At 40.3% G+C, this 25388-nt stretch overlaps 1 protein-coding gene across 8 annotated transcripts in view; it reads left to right on the forward strand.

Annotated features, from left to right (window-relative positions):
* Positions 1 to 25388, forward strand: part of FAT3 (FAT atypical cadherin 3) — a 398042-nt gene that overhangs the window by 82793 nt on the left and 289861 nt on the right. For all 8 annotated transcript variants that reach the window (XM_040054688.2, XM_040054680.2, XM_040054683.2 and 5 more), the window contains exon 3: positions 3836 to 7147. In XM_040054688.2, coding sequence (XP_039910622.1) covers positions 3853 to 7147 — 3295 coding nt within the window. In that variant the 5' untranslated portion in view covers positions 3836 to 3852. The remainder of the gene's footprint in view (positions 1 to 3835; positions 7148 to 25388) is intronic.

Raw genomic sequence — 25388 nt, forward strand, 5'->3', positions numbered from 1 at the left:
TTCACATTGAGTTAGAGCCTCATTTTTGGTTTGCAGCAATCCTGGCAGTTCTGGGACTTCAGTCTTCCTTCTCTGTTTGGTGGGGTGTTATGTTTGGATGCAGCCCAGACAGAGCCAAGATGAGATAAAGGAGTGAGGATTATACTTCTCTCAATTCCTCTGAGGAGCACCAGCCACCTACAGGTCCTTGCAGCTATTCTGCAAAGTTTGGGTCACATAGTCTTCATTCAAGAAGCAAAGGGAAATTACTCAAATGATGAACTGAATTTAAAGTAATGGAATTCTTGTTGTTGTTCAAGTTTATTTTGAAGAGTATTAAAAATCAGGACACACTGTTCTGTTTTTCCATTTTTTCCTTCCCACTTCAAGGCCGGAGTATTTAATGAGAGCTAGAGTGGAAAGATTCTGGACTCCTATATTGTGTTATTTTTTCACCTTCTTGGGTTGGTAGAAGGGAATAGTTTCCTTTTAGTCTCTGCTGCTGTTGTTGAGCAGTTTTCCTCTCTTAGAAAACTTTTACTGTTTCCTTTTTCCCTTAATTTCCTTTCTTTTTTTCACTTTTTTATTTCCTTCATATTAATTGTGTTGAGCAGTACTAGGGATTTCTTTTTTTAGTAGCTCCTGCCCAGACATTTTAAGATCAAGCAAAAGTAACCACAACCTTTCTCTTCACTTTAAACATAACATTTTTTGACAAGAAGTGCCTTTAAAGAAATGCCTCCTAATTTATGGCGGGTTGCTTTGTACTTTGTTTCTGTAACCTATCTTGTTACATTTCCTGTGTGTAAAGTATGTATGTATGTATTATGAGCTCTTAAAAACAAATAACCCAGTAGAAAGGAATTCAGTAAATGAATAAAACATTCTTGGGTTGCCCAAATGGCAGCTTAATGGTTCATCCATAGGGACTTTCATATAATATAATGATGATAACCATATAAATATATGGATAGATGAATAACTTCAATGGGGAGTTTGTTACAACTCTGCATACCACATTTGAGATGAAATCAAACTCTGAAAGTGCTGTCCAATGTGAAGGTCCAATTTTTCCAGTGCCAACCATGAAATTCTACATTAAAATACACAGTCTGTGTGTCTCTGCATACATATGTACACATAGCTAAAACATGCTTTCAATAGCTACATATGCTGCTTCTAGGTGGAATTTTGTGTCTCAGGACTGATATTGATTGCTCTGAACCTCTAAAACTTCGTGGACTATTGACATCACTGGGTTTGCAGCAGTGTGTTTGACATTAGATCTTAGCTCCAGCTTTCTTTAAAAATTATAAGATAAATGGAATAGGAGCATAAGGTTGTCATGTTATATTGCCTAGGATATACACAACTTTTTCATTAGGTTCCCCTAAACACAGAGCTTTATAAATGTCTACTTTGATGCCTGTCTGCCACAGCAGTCTGTAACCTTGGGTAGGACTGAAAGTAAATAATTGCATTTTTTTTTTTTTTTTAATAGCAATGATATTCTCAGGAAAACTGATTTCCAGTTATGCTGGACTTGAAACGTGATGTTGATGACCCTGAAAGATGGAGAGAAATCAGCTCATGCTGAACTATGGCATAGACAGGAGAAACTAGACCACCAAATGAGACATAAATAGGATAAGACAATTCATTTCCTTAGTTCAAAGAATAGGAAAATGAATTTCTAGGAAGTTGCTGAACTGTGGTGAAAGAAGTCTAAGTGCTCATATGAAACATAATACTAGTATCTTTTGTAAGTCAGCAAATTTTCTCTCTCTCTTAGCCGGGGGAGAGGTGAGTATTGTGGTATAGACAAAGGATGCTGAAGTGCCCTTCATGAAAGGCAGCAATAAAGTGATTGTTGATTGTTTTAATAATGCACATCACAGAAGAGGTCCATCCCTTTATTTTCCCATGACTTGTTTCTCATTAGAATTTCTCATTTTCATTAGCTGAATTTCCTTGGCTGTTTATTGGTATGCTATATATATGTGTGTGTATAAATAAAATACAACTACCATCATCTCCCACACTAGTCTGAAGCAACAGCGATCACATAAAGCCCCATGAAAATAAGGGACTTTGATATTTTCATACTGGTGGATTAAACTGACAAATGTTTTTTATGCTGAAGAATAAGGTGCCACTGGTGATCTTTAAGCTGAATGAAATGGCAACAACAATAAAATAATCTTTCCTAGATGAAGTAGAAGAATTCTATCCTGGGGCTTCTGGAGGTCAGCCTGAGCGTGGGGAGGCCTGTTCCCTCGTGTACCCAAAGCGTATTGGAGAATTGTGCTCATTTGATGTATGAACTGTATGGAACAAGATATTAATCACAGGACCCATGTCCTATGTGCACAGTAATTGAGTGGGCATATTCAGAAAAGGAGCTGCCACAAATGACATTTGCTGGCTACTGGGGAATGCGGGTCTCGAAGGTGATACAATCTTATATTTTTATTCTCCTTTTTAACAGTAAAGAAAGTAAGAAGGAAACAAAGGTATGGGAGAACTGCATGTAAGAATAAGTGTATTGAAAGATGAGTGCTTTGACAAATACTTGGGAAAATTGACCACATTGATCAGTGTGTTAAATGACGGGATACAGACTGTAGGATCAGGAAGTTAAATGTTTTGTGTGGACATTGCAACATCAGAATGATAAATTGATTATTGTTAGTACTGTAACTGCAATACTCCCTCCATTACATTAGAGTTGATAACTAATATTAATTCATATTCCAAAACTTGCATGCAATTTATAAAACTCCTTGGGGGAAACTAAAATCTGTCTGGAAGTTTAAGTTAACCTGTGTCATTGACAACTTTTCCTATCCTCTTCCTTCCTGTGTTCTAGCTTGGCAAAAACTACATTTTTAAGTAGCTTTTAAATGACAGTGAGAACAATGTGTGTGTGCAGTGGGTCTTTCAGTTAACTGCCTTTTAAAAATCAATTTTTATGATTTTTACAAGTAGTAGTGCATATATTCTGTTACAAAGATACTTATTCCCACTTATGGTAGCCCTTGTGTAGTTTCCTCAGGCTCCTTTCCTCAACTTTCACAAAGGAAGTGATAAACAGGACTTGGCTCCCAGCTTCTACAGTACCCTCCAGCAACCTTCAGCCAGTGCCTCCACTTTGCCTCTGCTTAAGCTCACAATTTAGATTCTTGAATTGAAGCACGGGGCCTTTTCTGAATATATCTGTATTTAAAGAAATGACTGCATAATGACTCTCTTATTCTACTTGTTCTTGGTGGCTCAAATTTCATCGTTCTTAACTGACCATAAAAAAAAAAAAGTAACATTTTACTATCACAGTGCTACATACATATGAAAATCCCGTCTCTCTTCCAGACATTGGGACCAAAAATGAATTTTCCAATATACTCTGAAAACAAACAAGTTTAGGCTTAGTTGGAGCTGTTGATAAATAAGAAAAAATAATTTCTGTATGTGGTTCATTCTTCTGTATAAATTTATACAAATATGTGTGATGGATTTTCATTTTTTTCACAGTGATATTATTCTGGAATGTGTGCACATGCATATGGATGTGGTAAGGTCTTTTATGTTAAAAACGTGTGCATACCTACATATATATATGTAGTCATATATATGTGCACATGTATATATGCTGCTCAGACAGGTGTGAAAATACCCAGAGCTGGTGTGATTGTATGTATGTGTGTATAGTGTTCTCCCTTTCTGTTTTGTTGAATATGTGGTGAATTGACATTACATAGAATTTACTTCCGATTAGAAATTTAGTCATTTTGATATGTCACTTCACAGTACAGTTTTTATCTCTTGATCAGCTGTTTCTTTTCTCTCTCTGTCACAGGGTGAAAGAATGATGTGATGGACGTGAATATGGGCCGCTGGTCAGGCTCACGGCTACCTCCGCCATGCCTTGCCCTTCTGATTGTCAAGTTCCTGGCCTCCATTTGCCAGGTGGCTCACGGGACTGCCCCGCTTGGCTTTCACTTCACACATTCCACTTACAATGCCACAGTGTACGAGAATTCTGCAGCCAGGACCTATGTCAACAGTCAGACGAGGATGGGCATTACCATGGCTGACCTTTCCTGGGATATCAAGTACAAAATAGTGTCTGGTGATGATGAGGGCTTTTTTAAAGCAGAGGAAGTCATCATTGCTGACTTCTGCTTCCTCAGAATAAGGACTAAAGGTGGGAATTCTGCTATATTGAACAGAGAAATCCAGGACAACTATTTATTGATGGTAAAAGGGTCTGTCAGAGGAGAGGACTTGGAAGCATGGACAAAAGTGAACATCCAGGTTTTGGATATGAATGACCTAAGACCTTTGTTTTCACCAACCACATACTCTGTCACGATAGCAGAAAGCACTCCCCTAAGGACTAGCATTGCACAGGTGACTGCAACAGATGCAGATATTGGGTCCAATGGTGAATTTTATTATTACTTTAAAAATAAAGTTGATCTCTTCTCAGTTCATCCTACGAGTGGTGTTATCTCCTTAAGCGGCCGGTTAAATTACGATGAGAAAAACAGATACGACCTTGAGATTCTGGCAGTGGACCGTGGGATGAAGCTTTATGGAAACAATGGCGTAAGCAGCACTGCCAAGCTTTATGTTCACATTGAACGTATAAATGAACATGCCCCAACAATAAGTGTAGTAACCCACATTCCCTTCCCATCAGACAAGGAACCTACCTATGCAGTTGTTAACGTTGATGACCTAGATGAAGGAGCCAATGGAGAAATAGAGTCTGTTTCTATTGTGGCTGGAGATCCTCTAGAACAATTCTTTCTGACTAAAGAAGGGAAATGGATAAATGAATACAAAATCAAAGAAAGAAAGCCTATTGATTGGGACAGCTTCCCTTATGGTTATAACCTCACTCTCCAAGCTAAGGACAAAGGATCTCCACAAAAATTTTCTGCGGTCAAGCTGGTCCACATTGGTAGTCCCAAGAAAGAAAGTATCCCCCTGAAGTTTGAAAAGGAAGCATATGATATTTTGATCAGTGAATTTTCACCTCCTGGTGTGGTTGTTGCAGTAGTTAAACTGGTGCCTGAGCCACAGAGTGTGGAATATAGAATATCTCCTAGTGAGGAAGCTGAATATTTTAAGATCAATCCCAACACAGGTCTTATTACTACTGCTCGTCCTTTGAAAATCATTGAGAAGGACCTTTATCAATTAGAAGTATACGCAGACAAAGGTGGTGATTTAAAAGCACAGGTTACTGTCAGGTTAGAGGATGCCAACGATCACACTCCGGAGTTCCAGCAGCTCTCCTACAGCTCATTTGTCAATGAAAGTGTCCCAGTGGGCTCCAGCGTTTTGGCAGTATCAGCAGTTGATGAAGACAGGGGAGAGAACGGATACATCACATACAGTATTGCCAGTCTGAACTCACTGCCATTTACAATAAACCAGTTTACGGGTGTCATTAGCACATCTGAAGAACTGGATTTTGAATCCTCACCAGAAAGCTACAGGTTCATTGTGAGAGCTTCCGACTGGGGTTCTCCCTACCGCCACGAAAGTGAGGTGAATGTCACCATATACATAGGCAATGTCAACGATAACAAGCCCCTCTTTGAAAAAGTGGCCTGTCAGGGAGTGATTTCCTCTGATTTCCCTGTTGGTGGTCACATCACTGCTGTTTCTGCAATAGACATAGATGAGTTAGAGCTTGTGAAGTACAAAATAATCTCTGGAAATGAACTTGGCATTTTTTATTTAAATCCAGACTCTGGTGTCCTGCAACTTAAAAAATCTCTCATTAACTCTGGCATAAAGAACAGCAATTTTGGCCTTAAGATAACAGCAACTGATGGAGAGAACTTTGCTGATGCTATGTTTGTTAATATTTCAGTAGTTCATGGGAAAGTGTCTTCGAAGACCTTTAGCTGTAGAGAAACTAGAGTTGCTCAGAAGCTAGCTGAAAAATTGCTCAAAAAGGCAAAAGCAAACGTGAAGCTGAATTTGGAAGATGGTTTTCTTGATTTTTATTCGGTCAACAGGCAGGCACCTCATTTTGACAAATCCTTTCCTACTGATGTTAAGGTTTCAGAAGATCTGCCAGTTGGTGCCACCATCCTGAGGATAAAAGCCTACGATGCTGACTCAGGCTTTAATGGACGAGTACTTTATACAATTTCTGATGGTAATGTGGATAGTTGTTTCAACATTGACATGGAGATGGGGATACTTAGTGTTCTCATGCCCTTGGACCGTGAAAAAACAGAGCTCTATCTTCTAAATATTACAATTTATGATTTAGGTAATCCACAGAAATCTGCATGGAGACTGCTGACTGTCACTGTGGAGGATGCAAATGATAACAAGCCTGTTTTTTTACAGGACAGTTACTCAGTTAATATTTTAGAGAGTACAAGTCTGAGTACAGAGATTATCCAGGTAGAAGCCAGAGATAAAGACCTAGGATCTAATGGAGAAGTGACTTACTCAGTACTGACAGACACCCATCAATTTGCTATCAACAGTTCCACGGGAGTGGTGTATGTGGCAGATCAATTAGACCGGGAGGCAAAAGCAAACTACACACTGAAGATTGAGGCTAGGGACAGAGCAGAGAGTGGCCATCAGCAGTTTTCCGTTGTGCCTCTGAAGGTTTTTTTGGATGATGTTAACGATTGCTCTCCAGCCTTTATCCCATCCAGCTACAATGTGAAGGTCCTTGAGGACCTGCCGGTTGGCACTGTCATAGCTTGGCTGGAAACTCACGATCCAGACCTGGGTTTGGGAGGCCAAGTCCGCTACTCGCTGGTAAATGACTACAATGGGCGGTTTGAGATCGACAAAGCCAGCGGCGCCATCCGCCTGATCAAGGAGCTCGACTACGAGAAGCAGCAGTTCTACAACCTGACTGTGCGTGCCAAGGACAAGGGGCGCCCGGTTTCTCTCTCTTCTCTTTCTTTTGTGGAAGTTGAAGTGGTGGATGTTAACGAAAATCTTTATACCCCTTATTTTCCTGACTTTGCTGTTGTTGGATCTGTAAAGGAAAACTCCCGCATTGGTACAAGTGTTTTGCAAGTTGTTGCTCGAGATGAGGACTCTGGAAGAGATGGGGAGATCCAGTATTCCATCAGGGATGGCAGTGGCCTGGGGAGATTCAGCATCGATGAAGAAACTGGTGAGTTTTGTTTCTAATTTCTTCATGGAGGTTTTTTCCCAAAAGCAAAGCTCAGGCGTAATTGTTTTCTACCCTTAACAAGAAATTCTGTTGTTCTTAACAGGCAGGATAGAATTCTAAGTAAGGATTTTCCAGGCGCAGCAATGACATGATTTAATTACCTGGTTACATTTATCACTCTTGTGGATGTGAAATTATACACATTCCTTTTCACCAGCTATGTGAAGACTCCATTTAGAAGGCAGTGATAGTTACAGAATGACTCGCTTACAGTCAACTGCATTATCCGTGGATCACTGTAAGTTACTCAGGCCACCTCCACAGAGTCATGATGCTCATGACCTTGAATCCAGTGTTAAACCCAATGAAAGGAAATAAGGAGCATGAAAGAGAGGTTATTTTGTCCTAAAACCTATTTGTGGTCTTGTTCTTGCTGGGAGTCATTTTTCATGGGAGTTATCCTGGAATGGCACACCATCCTGTGTAATACACTTTCTTGTAGCATGGTGTTTGTCAGTGTTGGTGTGCTTATGTAAAAGGCAGAAATCCAGGGAAATGTTCATTGCTGTAAGTGACCTGTGCTAGCTTTCCTTTGATGGTGGTAGTATTATAAACATTGTTGTTAGAAAGCATTGTTAATATAGTGAAGGTTTTTCAGGTGCTGAACTTTATTACCATACCACCCTATTGGAATGTGCTCAAAATACTAAATATAAAAGTGTGTTTAGTAAAACACTTGAAAACTGGCTGTTTAAATGTCTGATGGTTGTTGGGAGTAATGGTGCAGCTGTGTACCACTAGACGTAGTGAGGAAATTAGAAAATATTAGTCAACAGTTTCAGAAATTATATTAAATATGTTAGATCTGTGGGTTTACTGTGGTTTGTATGTCGTCTTCTGAAGCTTTTAATTGAAAATGTGATATTAAACATAAGATTAAAATGTATGTTTTGGCAAATTCAAACTGTTTAATCAAATGTCAGCTTTCTAAACTGAACATTATGAAAAACAGACGACATTACAAATGCTGTGGTTCTTGTCTAAGTGTAAGCAGAGAAAAAATATTTTTATTCTATTTTTGGTACAGCCTTGCTGCTACAGCTGTTCCCAGATGATTGCAGTCAAAACCTTATGTCCAGAAACATCAGACTTGAGTGTTGGAAGTCAGGAGGGCACCTAGTGTAATTTCCAGAAGTGTTAGGAACTCACATATCTTACAATGCTGATGGTAGCAGAAGGCATTCAGACAGCATTATTTAGACATTTGGATATGTGTTCAAGCATTAAGCTCCTTCATTTGAACATTTCATCCTACCTACTTACTGAGTAGCATCGACTTCATCTCATTGGGTTCTTTATAAAGCACTGGGAGGTTGGTGCAAATGCTGCAGCATTGATACAGAAATCTCAGCATTCAGCATTTATGGAACTTAAAAGAGCTGGTAGGGAAAGTAACTCGGTGCATGTCACTCATAAGTAAAATAACGAGTTTTTTATGCTGTGCCTACACTAGTAGAGGTGATGGCCTAGAATAAGTTAGGTCCCTTGTTCAGTAAAGCACAAATCACATTTTAACATGAGTGGAAATGGTACTCAATTTTCCATGTTAAACATACTTACTTTCTTTCTAAAATTGAAATATGTTTTGTGGAGGCAAAAAAAACCCAAATCTCCCAAGGTGCAAAGAATTTTCTGCCTTTCACTCTTTCATAAGTGTAACATGAAAATGAACCAACCTCTGCAATTTCACTTAATTGTTCTAGAAGAGACTTGATAATTCAGCAGATCAAAAAAATTGGGATTCTTGTTTCTGATTTCCCCAAATGTTCGATACCACGTAAGCCCTTCTTGAAAGCAGTTTGAAGAACGCTTTGGGTGCAGAGCTGCAGCCAGGGAGATGTGGAGGGCAGGGCTTCAGGGTTACTTCGGGTCATGCTGTTGTAAGCTGAATGCAGGATTTGACCTTTTGTGTCAAATAGAATGCAACATTAATACTGTGCTATTGAAGTGGTGGCAACTTAAATGCTGCTGAATGATGAATCAGCTTTCTAGCTGTAGAAAAGGGCTTAAGTCACATATTGAATTAATTTATAAAGAGATAGCTGTTTATTTACTTTCAGTGCAGTTCATTTGTCACTTTTAAACTGACCAACTCTATTGGCTTATGTACCGTCTCTCCTGAAATTTGTGAAGGTAAGCAGGAGTGTGAAGTACAACAAATCAATATTTTTGGCTGCTGCCTTAATGAAAAGATGACTGCAGCATCCATTATAATCATTAGGACATAAACTGGGCCAAATTCATCCTGATATATGAGCAGGCTGGACTGCAAGCAAGTCTGTACTTTCAGCAAAATTCTCAAGTGCATTATTTTTATTTTTCTGAAATATTGCTCATTAATGGTGTTACCCTGTATGTTGAATGAGAGGTACTTTTGCTCCTTGAGGCACACTGATACTGAGGAGTTGAAATGGGGAGAAGCAGGAGAAGCAGGCCTTCCTGATGGAGACACACTGCACCATGCAGCTGCACATTTGTCATCATGGTGGCCTCTTCTTCCACTTCAGATGGCTATAGGTGCATAATGGTGCATCTGGAAAGAAGGAGGCTCAGGGGAGATCTTCTCACTCTCCAGCTGCCTGAAAGGAGCTTGTAGGGAGATGGGGTCAATCAGTTCTCAAAGTAACAAGTGTCAGGACAAGAAGAAATGGCCAGGAGAGGTTTAGATTGGGTATTAGCGAAAATTTATTCACTGTAAGAGTTGTAAGGCATTGGAACAGGCTGCCCAGGGATGTGGTGGAATCACCATCTTGGAAAGCGTTCAAAACATATGTGGATGTTGCACTCATGGCCGTGGCTTGGTGATGAACTTTGTAGTGCTGGGTTAATGGCTGGACTCAATGATCTTAGAGGCCTTGTCAAAGTTAAATGATTCTATGATTCTGTGGTCTATCTCCAGCAAACCTGATCTAGCTTTTGGTGTGGGTTTCATAACATGCTATTCTCCATTCTGGTTGATAACAGTGGATTGCAGTATTGGTCTTTATGGATCCTTCTGCACGGCAAATCTCAGTGCTGTGGTAGTTTGGTAAAAGTTGTACCATGGGGGTGAGCCTGGAATTCCCTTCCTACAGTGCTGCTCTTTGCCTCATGTCATATAGAATTGGTTTGAAATATTGTTTTTACAGCATTCGCTGCTAAATACGCCAGTTCATACGTGGCGGTAACCAGAAGTATAGCAAGTATTTGCCAGCTAGAAGTGTGAATCTCTTCCAAATTTACTTCAGTAAATTTACTTTCCATTTCCAGAAGTCAGAGCCAGTACAAATCTGTAAATAAATAGAAAGTCTCCTGAAGTGGATTGCTGCGGTTCCTGACCTTTCAACTCCATCTGTGGTTTCCCACTACCTTAGATAAAAAATGAAATTTCTCATGGGTTTAGAAGTCAGTCATGATTCATAGCTAAAAATATGATTTCAGGCTTTTGTAGAGATTAAAAAAAAAAAGAGGAACTTTTTTTTTTTTTTAATTGATTGTTAATATAACTGTCACAAACATGCCATTTAAAAACCTTGCACTGAGGAACATGTAATGTGATCCTTGTCTCCTGTTCAGAACTGCTTTTTTTTGGTGTCATGTTAATTTTCTTGGAAACCAGATGTGTAATCTCTTACAAAATATAGTCATCTACAATGAGAACTAATCACTGGAGGCTTCTTCAAATCAACAGAAGGAATCAAGCAACTGAGAAGCATGATTCATTTCACCGTAATGTGAAAATATGAAATAAGTTGGGTGAATCGTACTCTAAAAAAGTGCAAAGGTCCTTGTGAGACTAGCTCAGGTATACACTGGGTGCCTTGCTTTGGTCAGACCTAGCCCGTCCCTGTTAACTATGATCAAGAATATATACTGTTAGCCTTACTGCTAGGTAATGTGTTATGACTCCTCTCTACCAGAATCATGGTTTTAATCTAATTTCTCATAATTATCTTTCATTCCAAAACCCACACACAAGTGCACTTCTAGAAATAAAAAATAGAAAAAAGGTTTTTAATAGTATAGGGGTAAGAGTAGTGTAAATAGTAGTTTATGATTTTTCGTTTTCCTACAATACAGTGTTAAAGGATCCCACCCTCTTTTCTGTCTACAGAAATTGATCAATATCTGATATTTTGATCTTGCAGAAGTGACTAGTAACCTTCCCCTTGTGCAACTCTGGTGCTGCCTTAAGTTTTATTTTTCATATTTTTTCAGATTCTGTAGTGCATTAGTTTATAACTCTGAACTTCATATAAAGTGTTAGCAAGTTCTTCTCACAGTTTAGTTAGACAAAAAAATCTTTTTCCAGCCTGAGAACCGAGGACACCATTGCAGCTTCCGGCCCAAGAAGTATAAACAACAGCGAATTGAGGATGCGACTTCATAACCTGTAATAAGGCTGTAATTGGACAATTAACCCCAATATGTAAATGGACCAAAACTTATAAAAGTGTGAAAAAGTGTGACCCGTCGTCCATCTTGGGTAGAGCCACGGCTGGGCTCTTGGACTGCCCAAGGTGTATCCTTTAATGCCTTATAATAAATACCTACTTTATTCCTTTAGCTCTGTCTAGCCTCTGTTCCAGGCAGCCTCTTTACGCATCAGTGCTACAGAGAAGCTGCGCCATTTCCTCATATTTAGTACTGCTTCCTGCCTGATGTGCATCTCTGCTCTCTCTGCCAGTCTGCTAATTGCAGTTTCTTAGAAGAAAACTGTGTAAAACCCACTCTTACATCTCCAGATTGTTGTGACAGAAAATGAGCAGAAATGTGGTAAAAAATTTTGTGGGATGAGAGTATGCTTTGAGTTTCCATCACAGCTTAGCTCTAATAGTTGTGACTACTCTTGGGGAAATGTCAGAGGTCCTACATTACCTTATTAAAAGCCTGGATTTTCTTAGCTCTGGTAGTACACCCTCATAGTGCTGACACCCTAGGAAAGTGATGTTTTTTTGTTGTTTCAGGAGTTGGTGGTAGGTCCAACAAGTGCATATGGGTTTAGGATATCACTTGCGTTGGGAGACTGTATACCATCTATCAGAACCTCTTTTCTGGCTGTAGTGGAGATTTGAACAACTAGTGGGAGTTCCTGACTTCTTGAAGGGTTGAGTTAGATGAGATCAAGCCTAAATGCGGGAATCCTTTTTTTTTTTTTTTTTTTTTTTTTTTGTGATATGTAGTTCAGCTAAACTGCATTTTTGCTCTAGCTCCACTCTTTAGTCTGGCATCTGTTTCTACATGTTAATGTAACTGTGGCGCTCAAAGTGTTTCTATATTTACCCTTACACTACCTATGGATGTACTGGTAATAAAACATGATCAAAGTGAGTTCCAGAGGAGCAGAGAGATGAGACAAAACCAGCATCTTCTGCTGCAGAGGCTTCTGTAGGGTTTGTAGGGTTGGTGGAGCAGCATCCTGACATGCAAGGAATTACTAACTCCACTGCACAGGTGGGAAAACTGAAGCAACAAGTTTTTTACTAGTTCTCAGGAAAGCATAGATGCAGCTTGATTTCCACTGAAATTAAACACAATGATAAAACAGTGGTGTTAATGAAATGCCTATGGGATCTTTAATGTTCTTGCAAAGTTTATGAGCATGGACTTTTGGAAAGCTTTCAAAACTTATTATTTCCTAGAGTTGTTCAGGAACCTGAGTCCCATAACTTTCATTAGAACTTTAAATTTAGGCATTAGCTGGCACTAATTTCTAACCCTGTAGAGGACCTCTGATAAGAATGAAAGCTGTAGATGACCCTGTTAATTTAATATTTTTAGTTGTTTCAGGCCTGAAATTGACGTTAGCAAGCCAGTCCTGTCTTTCATGGTGCTGAAGGATTAAAGGTACTGTTAAATGGAGGTAGAGTTCAAATTATTACAGGCTCCATGGGTTTATTTATGGTGCTAAGGATAATGGTCTGAGCTTCTATTTGGATACCTCAAAAGTGCTAGAAATTCCTGACAAACTGTGGCTAGAGAAGGCAGTTGGTGCTGGAAAACCCTAATCATGGCTTCAATCGACTCATAACGGAAACTAGAAACACTAGATGTTGTAGTTTATACAATTAACCAGACCTGCCTGCATTGTTCTGTCTGTTTGGCAGAAAGGAATGAATTTACTGCTTCAGACTCTTTGCATCTTGTTGCTGTCTCCTAGAACAGTTTTCAGTTATTGTGTATGCAGGTTGAAGGATATTTTCATTTACTACAATTTGAGTGGTTTGATAAATATTTACGTGGGGTGATTGCTAGCGTTGCCTTGAAACAAAGTAAAATGAAAATCATTTGTGATCCATGTTTTTCTCCATCTCAGTGGTTTAATTTTATGTGTAAGGAGCTAGTGGGTGGATCTGGGTGGACTCACTGGCAGAATTTAATTCACTGTAGAGTTTGGAGACACTGGTATTATAGATGTTCTTCATCTTCCTGGAGAGTGTAGGCCAATTTCATTACCCAGAGCCAGTATTTTAGAGCCTTTTTATCATCCCAGGCTTCTAAACCCAGTTTTTAAGATACCACAAGGGAAGTGCCAGTGGGTGTTGCCAGGAGGTGGCCTGGGAAAAGAGGGTGGATCACAGGGGAGGCACTTGGAGCAGGCACTCATGCCAAGGTCATCAGCCCACAGCCTGTCCTTGGTCTCTCTCCTGAGCAGCCTCTTTGGGTAGGAGTGTGCCAGATGGATCTCAGAGCACAGTCCTGGTCAAAATCTGGTCCGTCAGCCTCTATCTGTGTCAGGCAGGAATGAAGCATTCCTGAGAGCAGCTATTTCTGAGGCTGTGGAGCTGTTACTGTCCTGGGAGTTATCTCTAGCAGCTTTTAACAGTGGAAGTTGTTCCTTCATATAAGATTTCTACTTTTAGGACAGCAATCGCTAACACTTTTTTCTTTAAAATCAGTTGTGGTAGAAATTGAATAATTTTTATACCATTTTTGTGTCTGTGTATTTATAATTTCCCTGTCATTTCTAGATATAAATTAGCAAGGAACAAGGCTTGTCTTAGTTTCACTGAAACAATTTTTTAAACTTTTTTTTTTTTTTAATAATATGAACCCTAAAACAATGCATCAGCTTATGAAAATACTTACTTTAAAAGGCTTTGAGTATCATTCAGACATACTTTAAAAGCGTTTGAAGTGAGGCCAGTCATGCAGAATTGTTTTATTCAAGCTGTTCAGCTCTCTAGGCTTTATACCCCATAAAACAGCTCACAACTTACAAATTTTTATAGCTAGCTGTAATTTGCATGCTTTCCCTTCTTTGGAAAATGTTTAGAGAATCTCCTTTATTATTCAAGATGCTCCTGGTGATAGGACATTTTGTCTCAATCTCCAAGTAGTTTATTTATTAATAAAGAAATGTGTAGTCTGTATTTCCTCCTGTCACCTTTATTACCCTTGAGAGATGTTTCCGGCAGCATTTTGTATTACATGTTCTGTTATTCTCTGTCTCAGTATACAATCCCAGAAGTGACCTCTATATTAGCTCATACATCATCATCCATTACATTATACCCAGGTGCTCCTGCAGAAAGCTTATCTCCAAGGTGCCAGCAAAGGGACCAAGCCACACGATAGTGAGTTAGATGATACTAGAGGGAAATTGACTTCCCGTGTCTGGTGTTCAGTCTGAGCACAAGAGCACCAGCTTTATCCTGGCATCGCTTCATACCATGAACAGCAGTTCATGGTAGCTCAGAGGAAACTGGAGAAAAATCCATCTTAGCTGTTCCAAAGCACCAGTGGAAGCCAAGGGCATTGAGGGGCAACGTCGTTCATGCAAAAGTGTGAGCTTAGGAGCCTATGGAGGGCAACATGAGCGCTCCTCTCTTCCAGAGATGTACAGAGGAGGATGTTTGGACAATGTCTGAGATTACATTTTGTTGCACTGCCTAATCCTTTCCTGTAACAAATCCAAGAGAGAGAAATCTCCACTGGCCAGTAAAATTGAGGACACATTTTCCTGTCTCACCTTGAATCTGGTTGTGCAGCTTTTTAGGGAACAGTAGAACTGGATAGAGTTAATCAGGAATTTGTGGGGCTGGTTTGGAGCGATAACACTGGACTGATCACATACCTCTTCCCCTGCTTGAATATGTGGGAAGCTGGATTAAAGGGTACTTTTTATAAAGCTGTTTGCAGCTTGAGGACTACAAGTAATGGTTAATCAGTCAGTTGCTTGGAAAGCTTTTCCAAGTTTTCATTGCTCTCATTGCTAAAAATTGTGACATATTTTAGGGCTTTTTGGCTAATTTCAGTGTTCAAGTCTTGGAACTTGTTAGGTGTTTGCCAACAAGGTAAAAATAAAATAAAATTAAAAACTGTCTTCTACTGTCAGATCTTTTTGAATTCACATATACATGTTTACCTGAAAATAGATGTTTGGATATGAGCTTCTGTAGCTCATGGAACAGATTCTTTTAATCTCTAGTCTGCTGTTTAATGTAAACATCTTTATTGCATTTTATACACTTATGGTGTCTTATTAGCATTGAAGTGTTGCCAGCAAGAAACTGAGAGAAAACCAAACAGAGTGCATGTGGGGAGGGGGTTTTCATTGCAGTTGGTTTGCATTAGTATGTCTCTGTGTACCTTGGAGTGAAGTTGTCTGCTGGCTTTGACCTGGTCATTTTGTCCAGGGGTAGATCCATTCAGTGGTGGCAAGAAGTTTGTCACAAGTGTTGCTGCAGTGTTCCATCAGGGTGGGAAATGTGTGAAGGTGTAGGGCTGTGCTTTGTTTCCTCTGTGCAGAGAGCTGTGGTACATTCCAGTACATCCCCCACCTAAATGGCTGGGCATACCAAGACATGCTGTGGCACTTACCCACCCCTCCACTGAGATGCAGGTGCTGATTTTTTTGCTCTTAGATGTCTCAGCTTTGCAGCTGTTACCCACTGGAGACAGTCTGGTTACCACAACCGCCTTGAGAGGGAGGCAGCCTGAAGCTGCTTTTCTTAGGAAATGTTTTTCAATTACTTTGATGATAATCTTGGAGTTGAGCAAAATGTGCTCGCTGTACATGAGCAACAATTCTTCAAGGTGATGGACGGGAAAGGTGAGAGTAATCTCATTGTGTGTAGTTTCAACAGCTCTCTGCCTCCACAGTGTGATGGCAAGGTCTGCCTATCTTTCACAGCTGAAGCTTTTGGTTTTTCGGTTTTGCTAAAATATGCATAGCAAATTAATTTCTGATTTTAGATCTTTGCAGCCCATAATGAATTATATGCATCTTTATTTGGGATTTTTCGTTTTCATTTGAAAATTTTACTGAGAATTTTATTCTGGAAATGTAACTTTACACATACGTCATTAAAATTAGTTTTGCTTCTCACCAGTGGTTCATTTTATAAGGTAAAGATTTGGCAAAAAAAAAGAAAACAAACTGTTACTGTGAATCAGTTAATTTTTTTTTTTTTTTTTTTTGCTCAAAAACTTTATTTTTACAAGAGAATAACTGTGGGATTTAATTAAATTTGCCAGAATACTTCACAGTCCCGGAACACCTTTCATCTAAAGTACACAAATTATTTTCCACATTTTAATGAAGGAAGCTCTTTGATGTACAATGCTTATGTAGTTTCCATTTTACTGAAAGGTGTAGATAAGTTAATTGTTTGAGATGTTTTTCTCTTTTTTGGCAGGGGGGGAATGACAATGCACAAATTCATTAAAAGCCATGAGAACTTCAGGTGTTTGGCATCACGCTGAGGAAGCTGTACTTCAGCCTCAGCAAATAGCGGTGGATGGGAGAGTTTCCTGTGACTCCCAGCGTGTCATTCCATGTGAGACCACCCTTCTTCAGGTTCAGGATCTTGGAGCTGGTTTTAAAAGGGTTGGTTTTACTGTTTCTTTTTGAGATAGTTGGTAAGGATGAACTGATTTGGTTTGCTCTGCCCTACTTCCACTGGATGTGTTTGTTTTGTCTTTTTACTTTGCTTTAATTATCATTTAACAGTAACTCTTTGATGATGGCAGGTTGTAGTGTAAGCCATCATGGGTGATTAATGCAGCTTCCTCTGGGGTGATGATGACCTTCTGTTTTGCTGTAGGGGACGGAGCAGTGGATAGCCACACACCCCAGCAATGAGGGTCAGTTCGGGGATAACCAGAGTCCCTGGGCTGTCCACAGGACTGGCAGCTGGACAGAAACCTTGGGTTGGCTCTGGGGCTGATTCTTCTGGGTGGCTGTGGGGGCCTTTCCCATTATGCGGCAGACTTCCCAGTATGAAGCAGCCTCCCTAACTTTACCCTTTCCCAGCAGCGGCCCTCACAGACACTTGCCTCATTCTTCTCTTTACGGAAATCCTGAAAACAGCAGATTGAGCCCCTGTGAGCTACTTCCATTGGAAGCCTAGCAAACATTTAATGTACTATTTTCACTCCCACGGTACCAGGATAGGGCAGTCTGCTCTGTGCCTTCTGTACCTCAGATTAGTGGTGCGTCTTCATCTCCACGAGGAGCAGTTGCACCAGCCATTTGCTAATGAGACGAGATGCTTTCTGTGAGTGTGTGGCTCCTTTGCAACCCAGTGTGGCTCTGTCTTTAATGAGGTATCTTCCTTTTTGAAACACTCAGTGTGGGCAGCAAGCTGCTGCTGAGGTACAGAGTGTCAAGCTGGAGACAAGCAAAATAATCAAAAAAGGAAGATTGTGCCTGTAGTGACATTTGTAGAGGAGATGGGGGCTGCTTATGAGGCAGGGTCAGGACTAATATTTAGCAGTGCTGGCTAAAGGTAAAGAGCAAAATCTGTTTCATAAATGTGGACTAATGAATTTAGGACTGCTGATTCTAAAGTTTGTCCCTCCATCAATTTATTGTCAAAACCCATAGCAGCTTCTCTCTAAAAATTGAAGGTAATACCTAAATAGTGTTGGGATTTTCTCAACTATAAAGGTTGAATTTGTTGATGCTGGAAGTGGAAAAAAACATTTAGCTGGTGGATTTTGCTGGCTGTAGCCACTGGTGCATTGCAAAGTGCTCTACTCCTATATTGTTAGGAGCACAGAAGGGTTCCTGTTGTCGTTGTGTAAACATACCAGTGTTTAAAACTTTTTGCATATGCTTCGATTCTTTCATGGGGATTTCCTTTAATTGCTTAATCTCTCATAATGAACATTAATCTGTCACTGGCAAAGATGAAATCCAGCTAATTCTCAGAAAATCTGTTGTTCTTTCTCTTCACCCACAAATTAAACCTTGTCTGATAACAGTTGGAATCTCTATCTAGACATGGAATGTGATCAGATATAACTGTGTGGTCACACTGTCAATCGTAATCTGGTCCATATAACAAGGGGGTTTGGACTTTCCTGGCAAGTCCCTGGAGGGAATGGGAACCTCTGATGAAGGGGCCATGGATCCCCTTTCGCTGGTCACCTGGATCTGGGAGAGACAATTTTACTGGTGGGGTTCCTAAAGGGTTGATGTATACACAGAAAAAAACCCAACCAAGCAAACTAACAACAAGCTTTTGCAGCTTGAATTGCTTCTGAAGAATCCCTTGCTTTCAATTAAAAAAGGCTGTGATTGCCACTCCCTTTATGCCTGGCATTTGTCTGTTCTGACAGCCACAGAGACAGCCCATTCCTGGTCCTGAGTGCTGTTTCCTACTACCTCCCATCAGTGGCTCTGTTTTTTTTACCACAGCTACTGGTGAAACCAGCTCAAGAAAGCTATGAGGGAAGAACTCATTTTTTTCATGAGGAAAAGAGGAGGCGTTCAGCTCCCTGGTTGCATGTATAGGCCTTGCAAACACAAGTCATTTTGGTGGAGCTAGAGAAGGAGATGAGGTGCAAAGCAAAGTATTGCATTGCACTGCTGATGCTTCTGGTCCTGTGGGTTTGGGAACATCCATGCACAGAGCTGCAGTGGTGTCATTGAAATTCATGCTGAGACACAGTAGACATTTACTTGTCGATATGAGAAATTTGTAATTCCCTGTTTTGTAGAAGGTGCTTTGGTGGAGAGTCAACCTGATAAGTCAGAAGTGAATTTAACAGAATGGCGGAATGCCTTGGAAATAACAGATGGAGAAGCTACTGCGTTGTCCTGGCTTTGGTGTGGAAGAGGCAGTTGTGATGGTGTCAGCAAGATGTGTGTTAACATAGGCATTTGGTGTGTTAGCTGATTGGGATGCTTATTTGCTATGTGGTGTTTATGGTTTGGGTCCCTGAGCCTCGAGCTGAAATCTTGAGTCAGAACAACTATCAGATGGCTAAAGCTGCTTACTCCACGTCACGGAAAGAAACAGAATCCCTCTGGCAGTATAACTAACCTTTTCATGCCTCACTTTACCTGTCTGTACAATAAGTCTAATGATCATCACATTGTCAAGGGTGGTTTTGTGCCAGTTGTGATACTTGCATGATTAATGGCTTTAAAATGCTGTGAGTGGTTTGATGGAAACACGTATCAAAATGCAATGCAGCAACTGGGTAATGCAGTCACTTAGTATTTGGAGTGTGTAAAAAGAGAAGTCCCTTCAGGAGTCACATCTTTCCAGTTGAATCTCCCAGGAAAACTGTAGAATCACAGTGACCTATTTAAGCCAGTACATTTATTCCAAATAGTTAACAATAGAAATGTTGTACTGACTGCACTGGACATACACAACAGCCATGTGCTTAGCTTGCTCAGTCATTCCTTTCAGCCTTCCAGAGGTGAGTGATGCTTCAAATCCTGGCTCACTGCAGTGCTGGGTGAAAACAAAATGCTAAATAAATTTCAGGATCAAGTGAGAAAAATCCTTACTGTTGCTCCCTGCATGCCGTAATGGCTGTGTCTCTGTTTGACCTGGCCAAAGGACTGGCTGTGGCTTTGTGTTGCAAGTAGTCCTATGATGCATCCTCCTAAATGGATAAAAAAATGAAGCTACATATTGTTTTTAGCCATTCTTCCCAGTTGTGGAGGTGATAGATGTGGAGACAGATAGAGCTGTTCATCTTTTGCCTTGGGAAAACATTTCTTTTAAACATAATGGGAGACTCAGAATTTCTTGGAGTTATGCATCTGGCTTTCAGGTGCCGTGGGAGGAAGGCTACTTCAGTGTTCCTGAGACAGGTAATACTTTTTGTGATGCCATACATAATTTATCAAGGATACATGCTAAGATGGGGCTCTGCTGTTACCCAGAATTTTTGTGCCATATTATCCCCCAGAGAGCAGCAGGACCTCCAGCCCAGCATACTTGGCTGCAGGACAGTAGACAGCAAAGCGTGCCAGAAATGTGCAGGTTTTGTGTCCATACCACGGGTGCAATGTGAGCATAGCAAGGAGGGAAAGCTGTAGATGAGAGCAAAGCGCAGCAGAAACTCATCTGATGATTCTATTTACCTAAATAAATAGTCTGGCAGCTGCTGGCTGACTTGCCTACTTAGAGTATTTTCCATGTCAGTAAGGAGCACTGCTGCCGTGTCCTCATTTTAAATCCAGTGTGAAGCTCACCAGAAGTGACAGAAATGAATCTCAGCTACTAATTCCTGGTTTTGGGTTTGGGGCCAGGAAGTTTGAGGGAGCATGCGGAAGCTAGGGGAGCAGATTAGGGCTGCCTGCGTTGCACATGGTATTTTGGCTCAAAAATAATGCTGAAGGAAGATGTGTCTACTGTGGCTTCACTGCCTTACCAAAACATTTGCTGCTGTGTGTGGCATAGAAGGTAGTAGTTGTTTTAGGGGGAAGCATGCTCTGCCATCTCATATTCCTCCTATTTTGATTAAACTTAGGATTTGTAACCTGCATGTAGAGTTGGACACCTCTCCTTTCTTTTGTGTGATGCTTGAACTTCTCTGTATTTCTTGGCTTTTTACGTTTTATTTTCTTGTGGAAGTGTGTTTCTTCCCAGTACAGTCTAAATTCCAGGCAATTCCCCATCAAACCCCTGTCATCTCCACCTTGCCCTGCTTTAACTCCAGAACCAGTTGGGTGGATTTTTTCAGTTTTTCACCAGCTGGAGTTAAGTGCAGGACTGGAAACCTTCCTAAAGATCTCAGGAATCTGTCATGATTGGGAGTAATTTCATGTGCTAGTGTCACAGCTTGGCCTGTCGGTAGGAACAGGGCTAGGTAATGCAGGAAAGAATTTTTTTATTTAGTAGAGGTGTACCTAAGGTTTAGGCAAACACAAATATTGTTGATGCTCCAGCCTGGGTTGAGTTGCTTTGATGTCACTGAAGTTTATGTATTTATTTATTTGTTTATTGAATTATATGTTCAAAAGATGTGGAATCTTTGTGGTAGAAAATATTACAAAGACTTTAAAGAGTTATTAGACTACATGGCAATAAAAAAAAAAGATTACCCCATCCGTAATCATTCATATATTATCTTTTTTGTGTCAAAATGGCTTTGTGTTTCTAATCAGCCAGAAAGGAAGTTGGTCTCTTGGTAGTGATATTGCTAATGGCGATAAGCAAATGCAACACGGAAAAAGTCATGCTGAAAGTAATGTTCCCTGGTCCTTGTCACCAGCCTCCGTTTTGACTTTTTCATTTATGCTGGCAATGAGTGATGTCAAGAGTGTCTCCTGGGCAACATGCTGCCTGAGTGGTGTGATTTATGGTCCACTGTTTTAGAGAAACTGCAATATTCTGCTTCTTACTAAAAAGAGCTTTAAAAACATACAGAAGTTGAGAAAATACTGTCTTTTAGAAACAAGATCTGTGAACAGATGTATGCATCTATTCTGTCACCATACAGATGGGCAGAAAACATTTAGTTGTCATGGCAACAAAATATATAGTGCCACAAATGAAAAAGAAATATATAAAAGAAAGGTATTTGTCTTGCCAGTTGTTATACTATGGCAGCAATGCTGAATTTGAATTTTATTGTCATGAAGCTTCAACACAAAATCCTCCAGACCACGTTTCTCCTTAATGCAGTATTTGTATCCTGTAGGCTTACTGCAATTTGCCTTCAGATCTCTTTACCCTGGGAAGCACTGGCATTTTCATCTCTAGTTATTTATTTAGATGCGGTTTCTCTCTTGAATGAGCATGGGGCAGTAAGCAATAGATGGATATCTGTGTTCTCATGAAGCAGCTCCTAGATGAATTAACATTTCTATCTTGTTGTTAACTGAGTTTTCCATATTGCTGAGCATGATGGGTTGTACCCTTGATATTAGGGTGAAACAGGAACTATTTGGGCTGTAATCAAAATTCCTGTATATCTGTATATAAAGTGAGCGGAAGAAAATAATGTAGCCTATTTGTATTATTCATCTGGATGTTCTATTCTGAGAAAATCAGTCTTTGAAAATGAAATGACGCAATTCAAATGACTGTGTCGTGGTGGTGACAAGGTCACTTTCCCATCAGCATGGAGTTGGGTTGTGCCAAGGCGCTGCAGCCCTGTGGGCTCAGCCTATGGCAGTGATGGGCCTTGGGGCTGGCCTTGTTTCCTCTTGTGATGTCCAAAAGTGGTAATGCAGGCACCCATTGGGCCTGCCCCCATGCTGGTGCTATTTTACCTGGGAATCAAGTACAAGATGCCAGCAGGAAGTACAGTATTTGGCAATGAGCACGTGAAGGAATAGTACCAATTAATAATTGTCAACAGTAAACTCAGAGCCATCATCAAAAGTCCTTTTACTCCTGTGTCTTGCTAGATGCTTTAGATTGGTTTTTAAACTGTTTTCAAAAATATAAAAAGAAGTGAGAATTGCTGGTACCACTTGTCTGCTTTGCTGGTTTTGTATAATATTGCGATTGTTTAGGGTGCATCCTCTTGGTCACTGCAAATGAGGTGTGTAGCCAATTCCATTTAAATGTCTTTTTTGTTGTTGTTTTGTTTTTGTTTTTAAATTTATCTGCTTGAAGCAGTGTTTCTTTCTTGGAATAATTAAAGAGAAAGCCAGGCTCTCTGAAGGTCAGAACTGTATATAGCATTCTTCCCCGCTTGGGTTTTGTTTTCGGGGGGGAAAAAAGAAAAAAAAAAAAAAAAAAAAGATTTTGGGGATTTTAGGATTAGATAATGTGTTTACCCAGTTATTAAAAGATAATTTTGATGGGAGAGAGAGGTCTTGTTTACAATATGTATAAAAAGATTAAAAGGAATTAATTTAACTGTGTAAAACTATAAGTAATCACCTGCTTTCTTCTGTCAAACTGTCATCCCTTCCATTGAGTGGCGCTTCCTGTTTCTACTTTTTCTTAATCTCCAATTAGGTAGAAAGCTTTCTCCCATTTTTTAATTCTGTCTTTTATTTCCTTCCAAAGCCTTCTCTGGCAAATTTGTGCTTACCCTGGTATGTCCTCTCTTCCTGTCTGTCTGTCATGTATTTTTATTCCCTGCCACCAGCACTGGCCTCCTATTTAGCTGAGTGCTTTTAACCCAATGAAGCCAGTGGGATTTAAATACCTGAGTGTTTTGGAAAGGGATTAGCTTTACTGAACTCAGCCCTTTATTATGAAAGCAATGCTTCAGTCTGCATCTACAGTTGTGTAGATGAAGAGTTGAGCCAGAGATAAAAAACCCACTGAGAAGAAAGATGTGCTTGCAGTCAGTTTGCAGCCTATGAATGTTGAAGAGTCCTCTTTTTGTATAGTTTAAGCTTTTAAATTTGTCTATACATCCAAATGCCTGTTTCCAGAACTCAAATCCAGTGCACCATTCATAAGAGTGGTCCATCGTGCTGGGTCCCTCTTCTCTTCACCAGCACGATCTTGTTCATACCTAAGGAAAAACAGTCACTGAGCATGGGAGAAGAAGTTAACAGTCAGGTTTGCCTTGTTGCAAATGCCAGTATTTTGATTCACATCACCTAAAAAGAAAATGTACGTTTTATTTTTTCATCTTCAGTGTGTTATCAGAGCTGTTACTGCCAATTTTAGCTGGCCCAGCCTTGGCCAATGGCAGATCCATCGTGGAGCTGCCTGACATTGGCTCTGCTAGACATGAGGGAAGTTTCTGGCACCATCTCACAGAAGCCGCTCTTGTAGCCCACCTTGCTACTGAAATCTGGCCATGCAAACTCAATACACCTGCCCGTGGTGGGAGGGTTGGAAGTAGGTCTTTAGTTTAAAAAAGCATCTTTAAGGTACCTTCTGATCCGAGCCATCCTGTGATTCTGTGATTTTAATTTTGCCCAGCAGTAGCTGACAAGTGTTCTGCCGCTTCCATTCAGAGAATTCCCCCAGTAGAGCACAGCTCATTTTTTCAGAGGGTCTGCCATGGCTCTTGCTCCGCTTGCAGTGCGACAGACTTCAGCAGTATTCCAGCTAGAAAACTTCCACTGTTACTTTTCTCTCTGGTTGCATATTACCTGTGTGATCACTGGGTCTGATCTCACTTGAGCGTGCTAGAGCTTGCTGCCTTCTTAAAACTGTGCATGCAGCATGAAAAGATTCATGGATATGAGCCCTTGCTAGTTCACAACCGGTAAATGAGCTAATGATGATACATCTTCCCCTCCCTGCTGCACTCAGAATTTTTATTGCAAGGCCAGTGTCATTTGTTTTCATCTCTAGCAAATCCTCCCTACATCCTTCTCCATCCTAATAATTTCCTTTGAAAAACACCTACTGCAGTGACCTCCATTTGACTATGAAATTGAAGCGCTAATCAGCAGGGCTGGTGTCCAGGAGGTTTTGTAAGTGTTGCATAGTACAGACCCCTTTCCATCTACATTAGCCACCGAAAGGCAGCACTTCTAAGCAGTACAGAGCCAGATACTTATATGAACTTTGCTCTCAGCATCAACATCCCTTCTTAGAAGCAGATTTAAGAAGACAGTTTGAGTGTAATTGTTTGCAATTTCATCACTAATTTAACCCAGGCTAATAGGTGTCATGTAAGGTTGGATAGATTAAAGTGAAACACTTTCCAGGCCTAGGAGCAGCCTGCATGGGTTTTTCCATGTGAAAATTTTAATTATGGATCTTGATGTCCTCTGGTTCTGCCTGAACAGTGAGCCCTGCCATGAGTGTCTGCTTTACGAATGGCACTTCCACATGCCAATGGCACTCACAGCAGTCATAAATTCGTATTTTAATGTCAAATGCTTGGATGTACATAGCTCCTCTTTCAAGTAGGAGCCAGGATATGAAGATTGGAGTGCATGCCTCATTGGAGGAAGATTTTCTGAATTTTGGAAGGTGACTTGGACAGGTCATACTCTTATCTAAAGAAATGGATTTCAGCTGAATTTTGAGAAGGACAAATGTGTGTCTGCATTATGTATTTATTACTTAATGTCAAGAAG

The sequence above is a fragment of the Hirundo rustica genome, chromosome 2 (assembly GCF_015227805.2).
Source record: "Hirundo rustica isolate bHirRus1 chromosome 2, bHirRus1.pri.v3, whole genome shotgun sequence".
Lineage (NCBI taxonomy): Eukaryota > Metazoa > Chordata > Aves > Passeriformes > Hirundinidae > Hirundo > Hirundo rustica.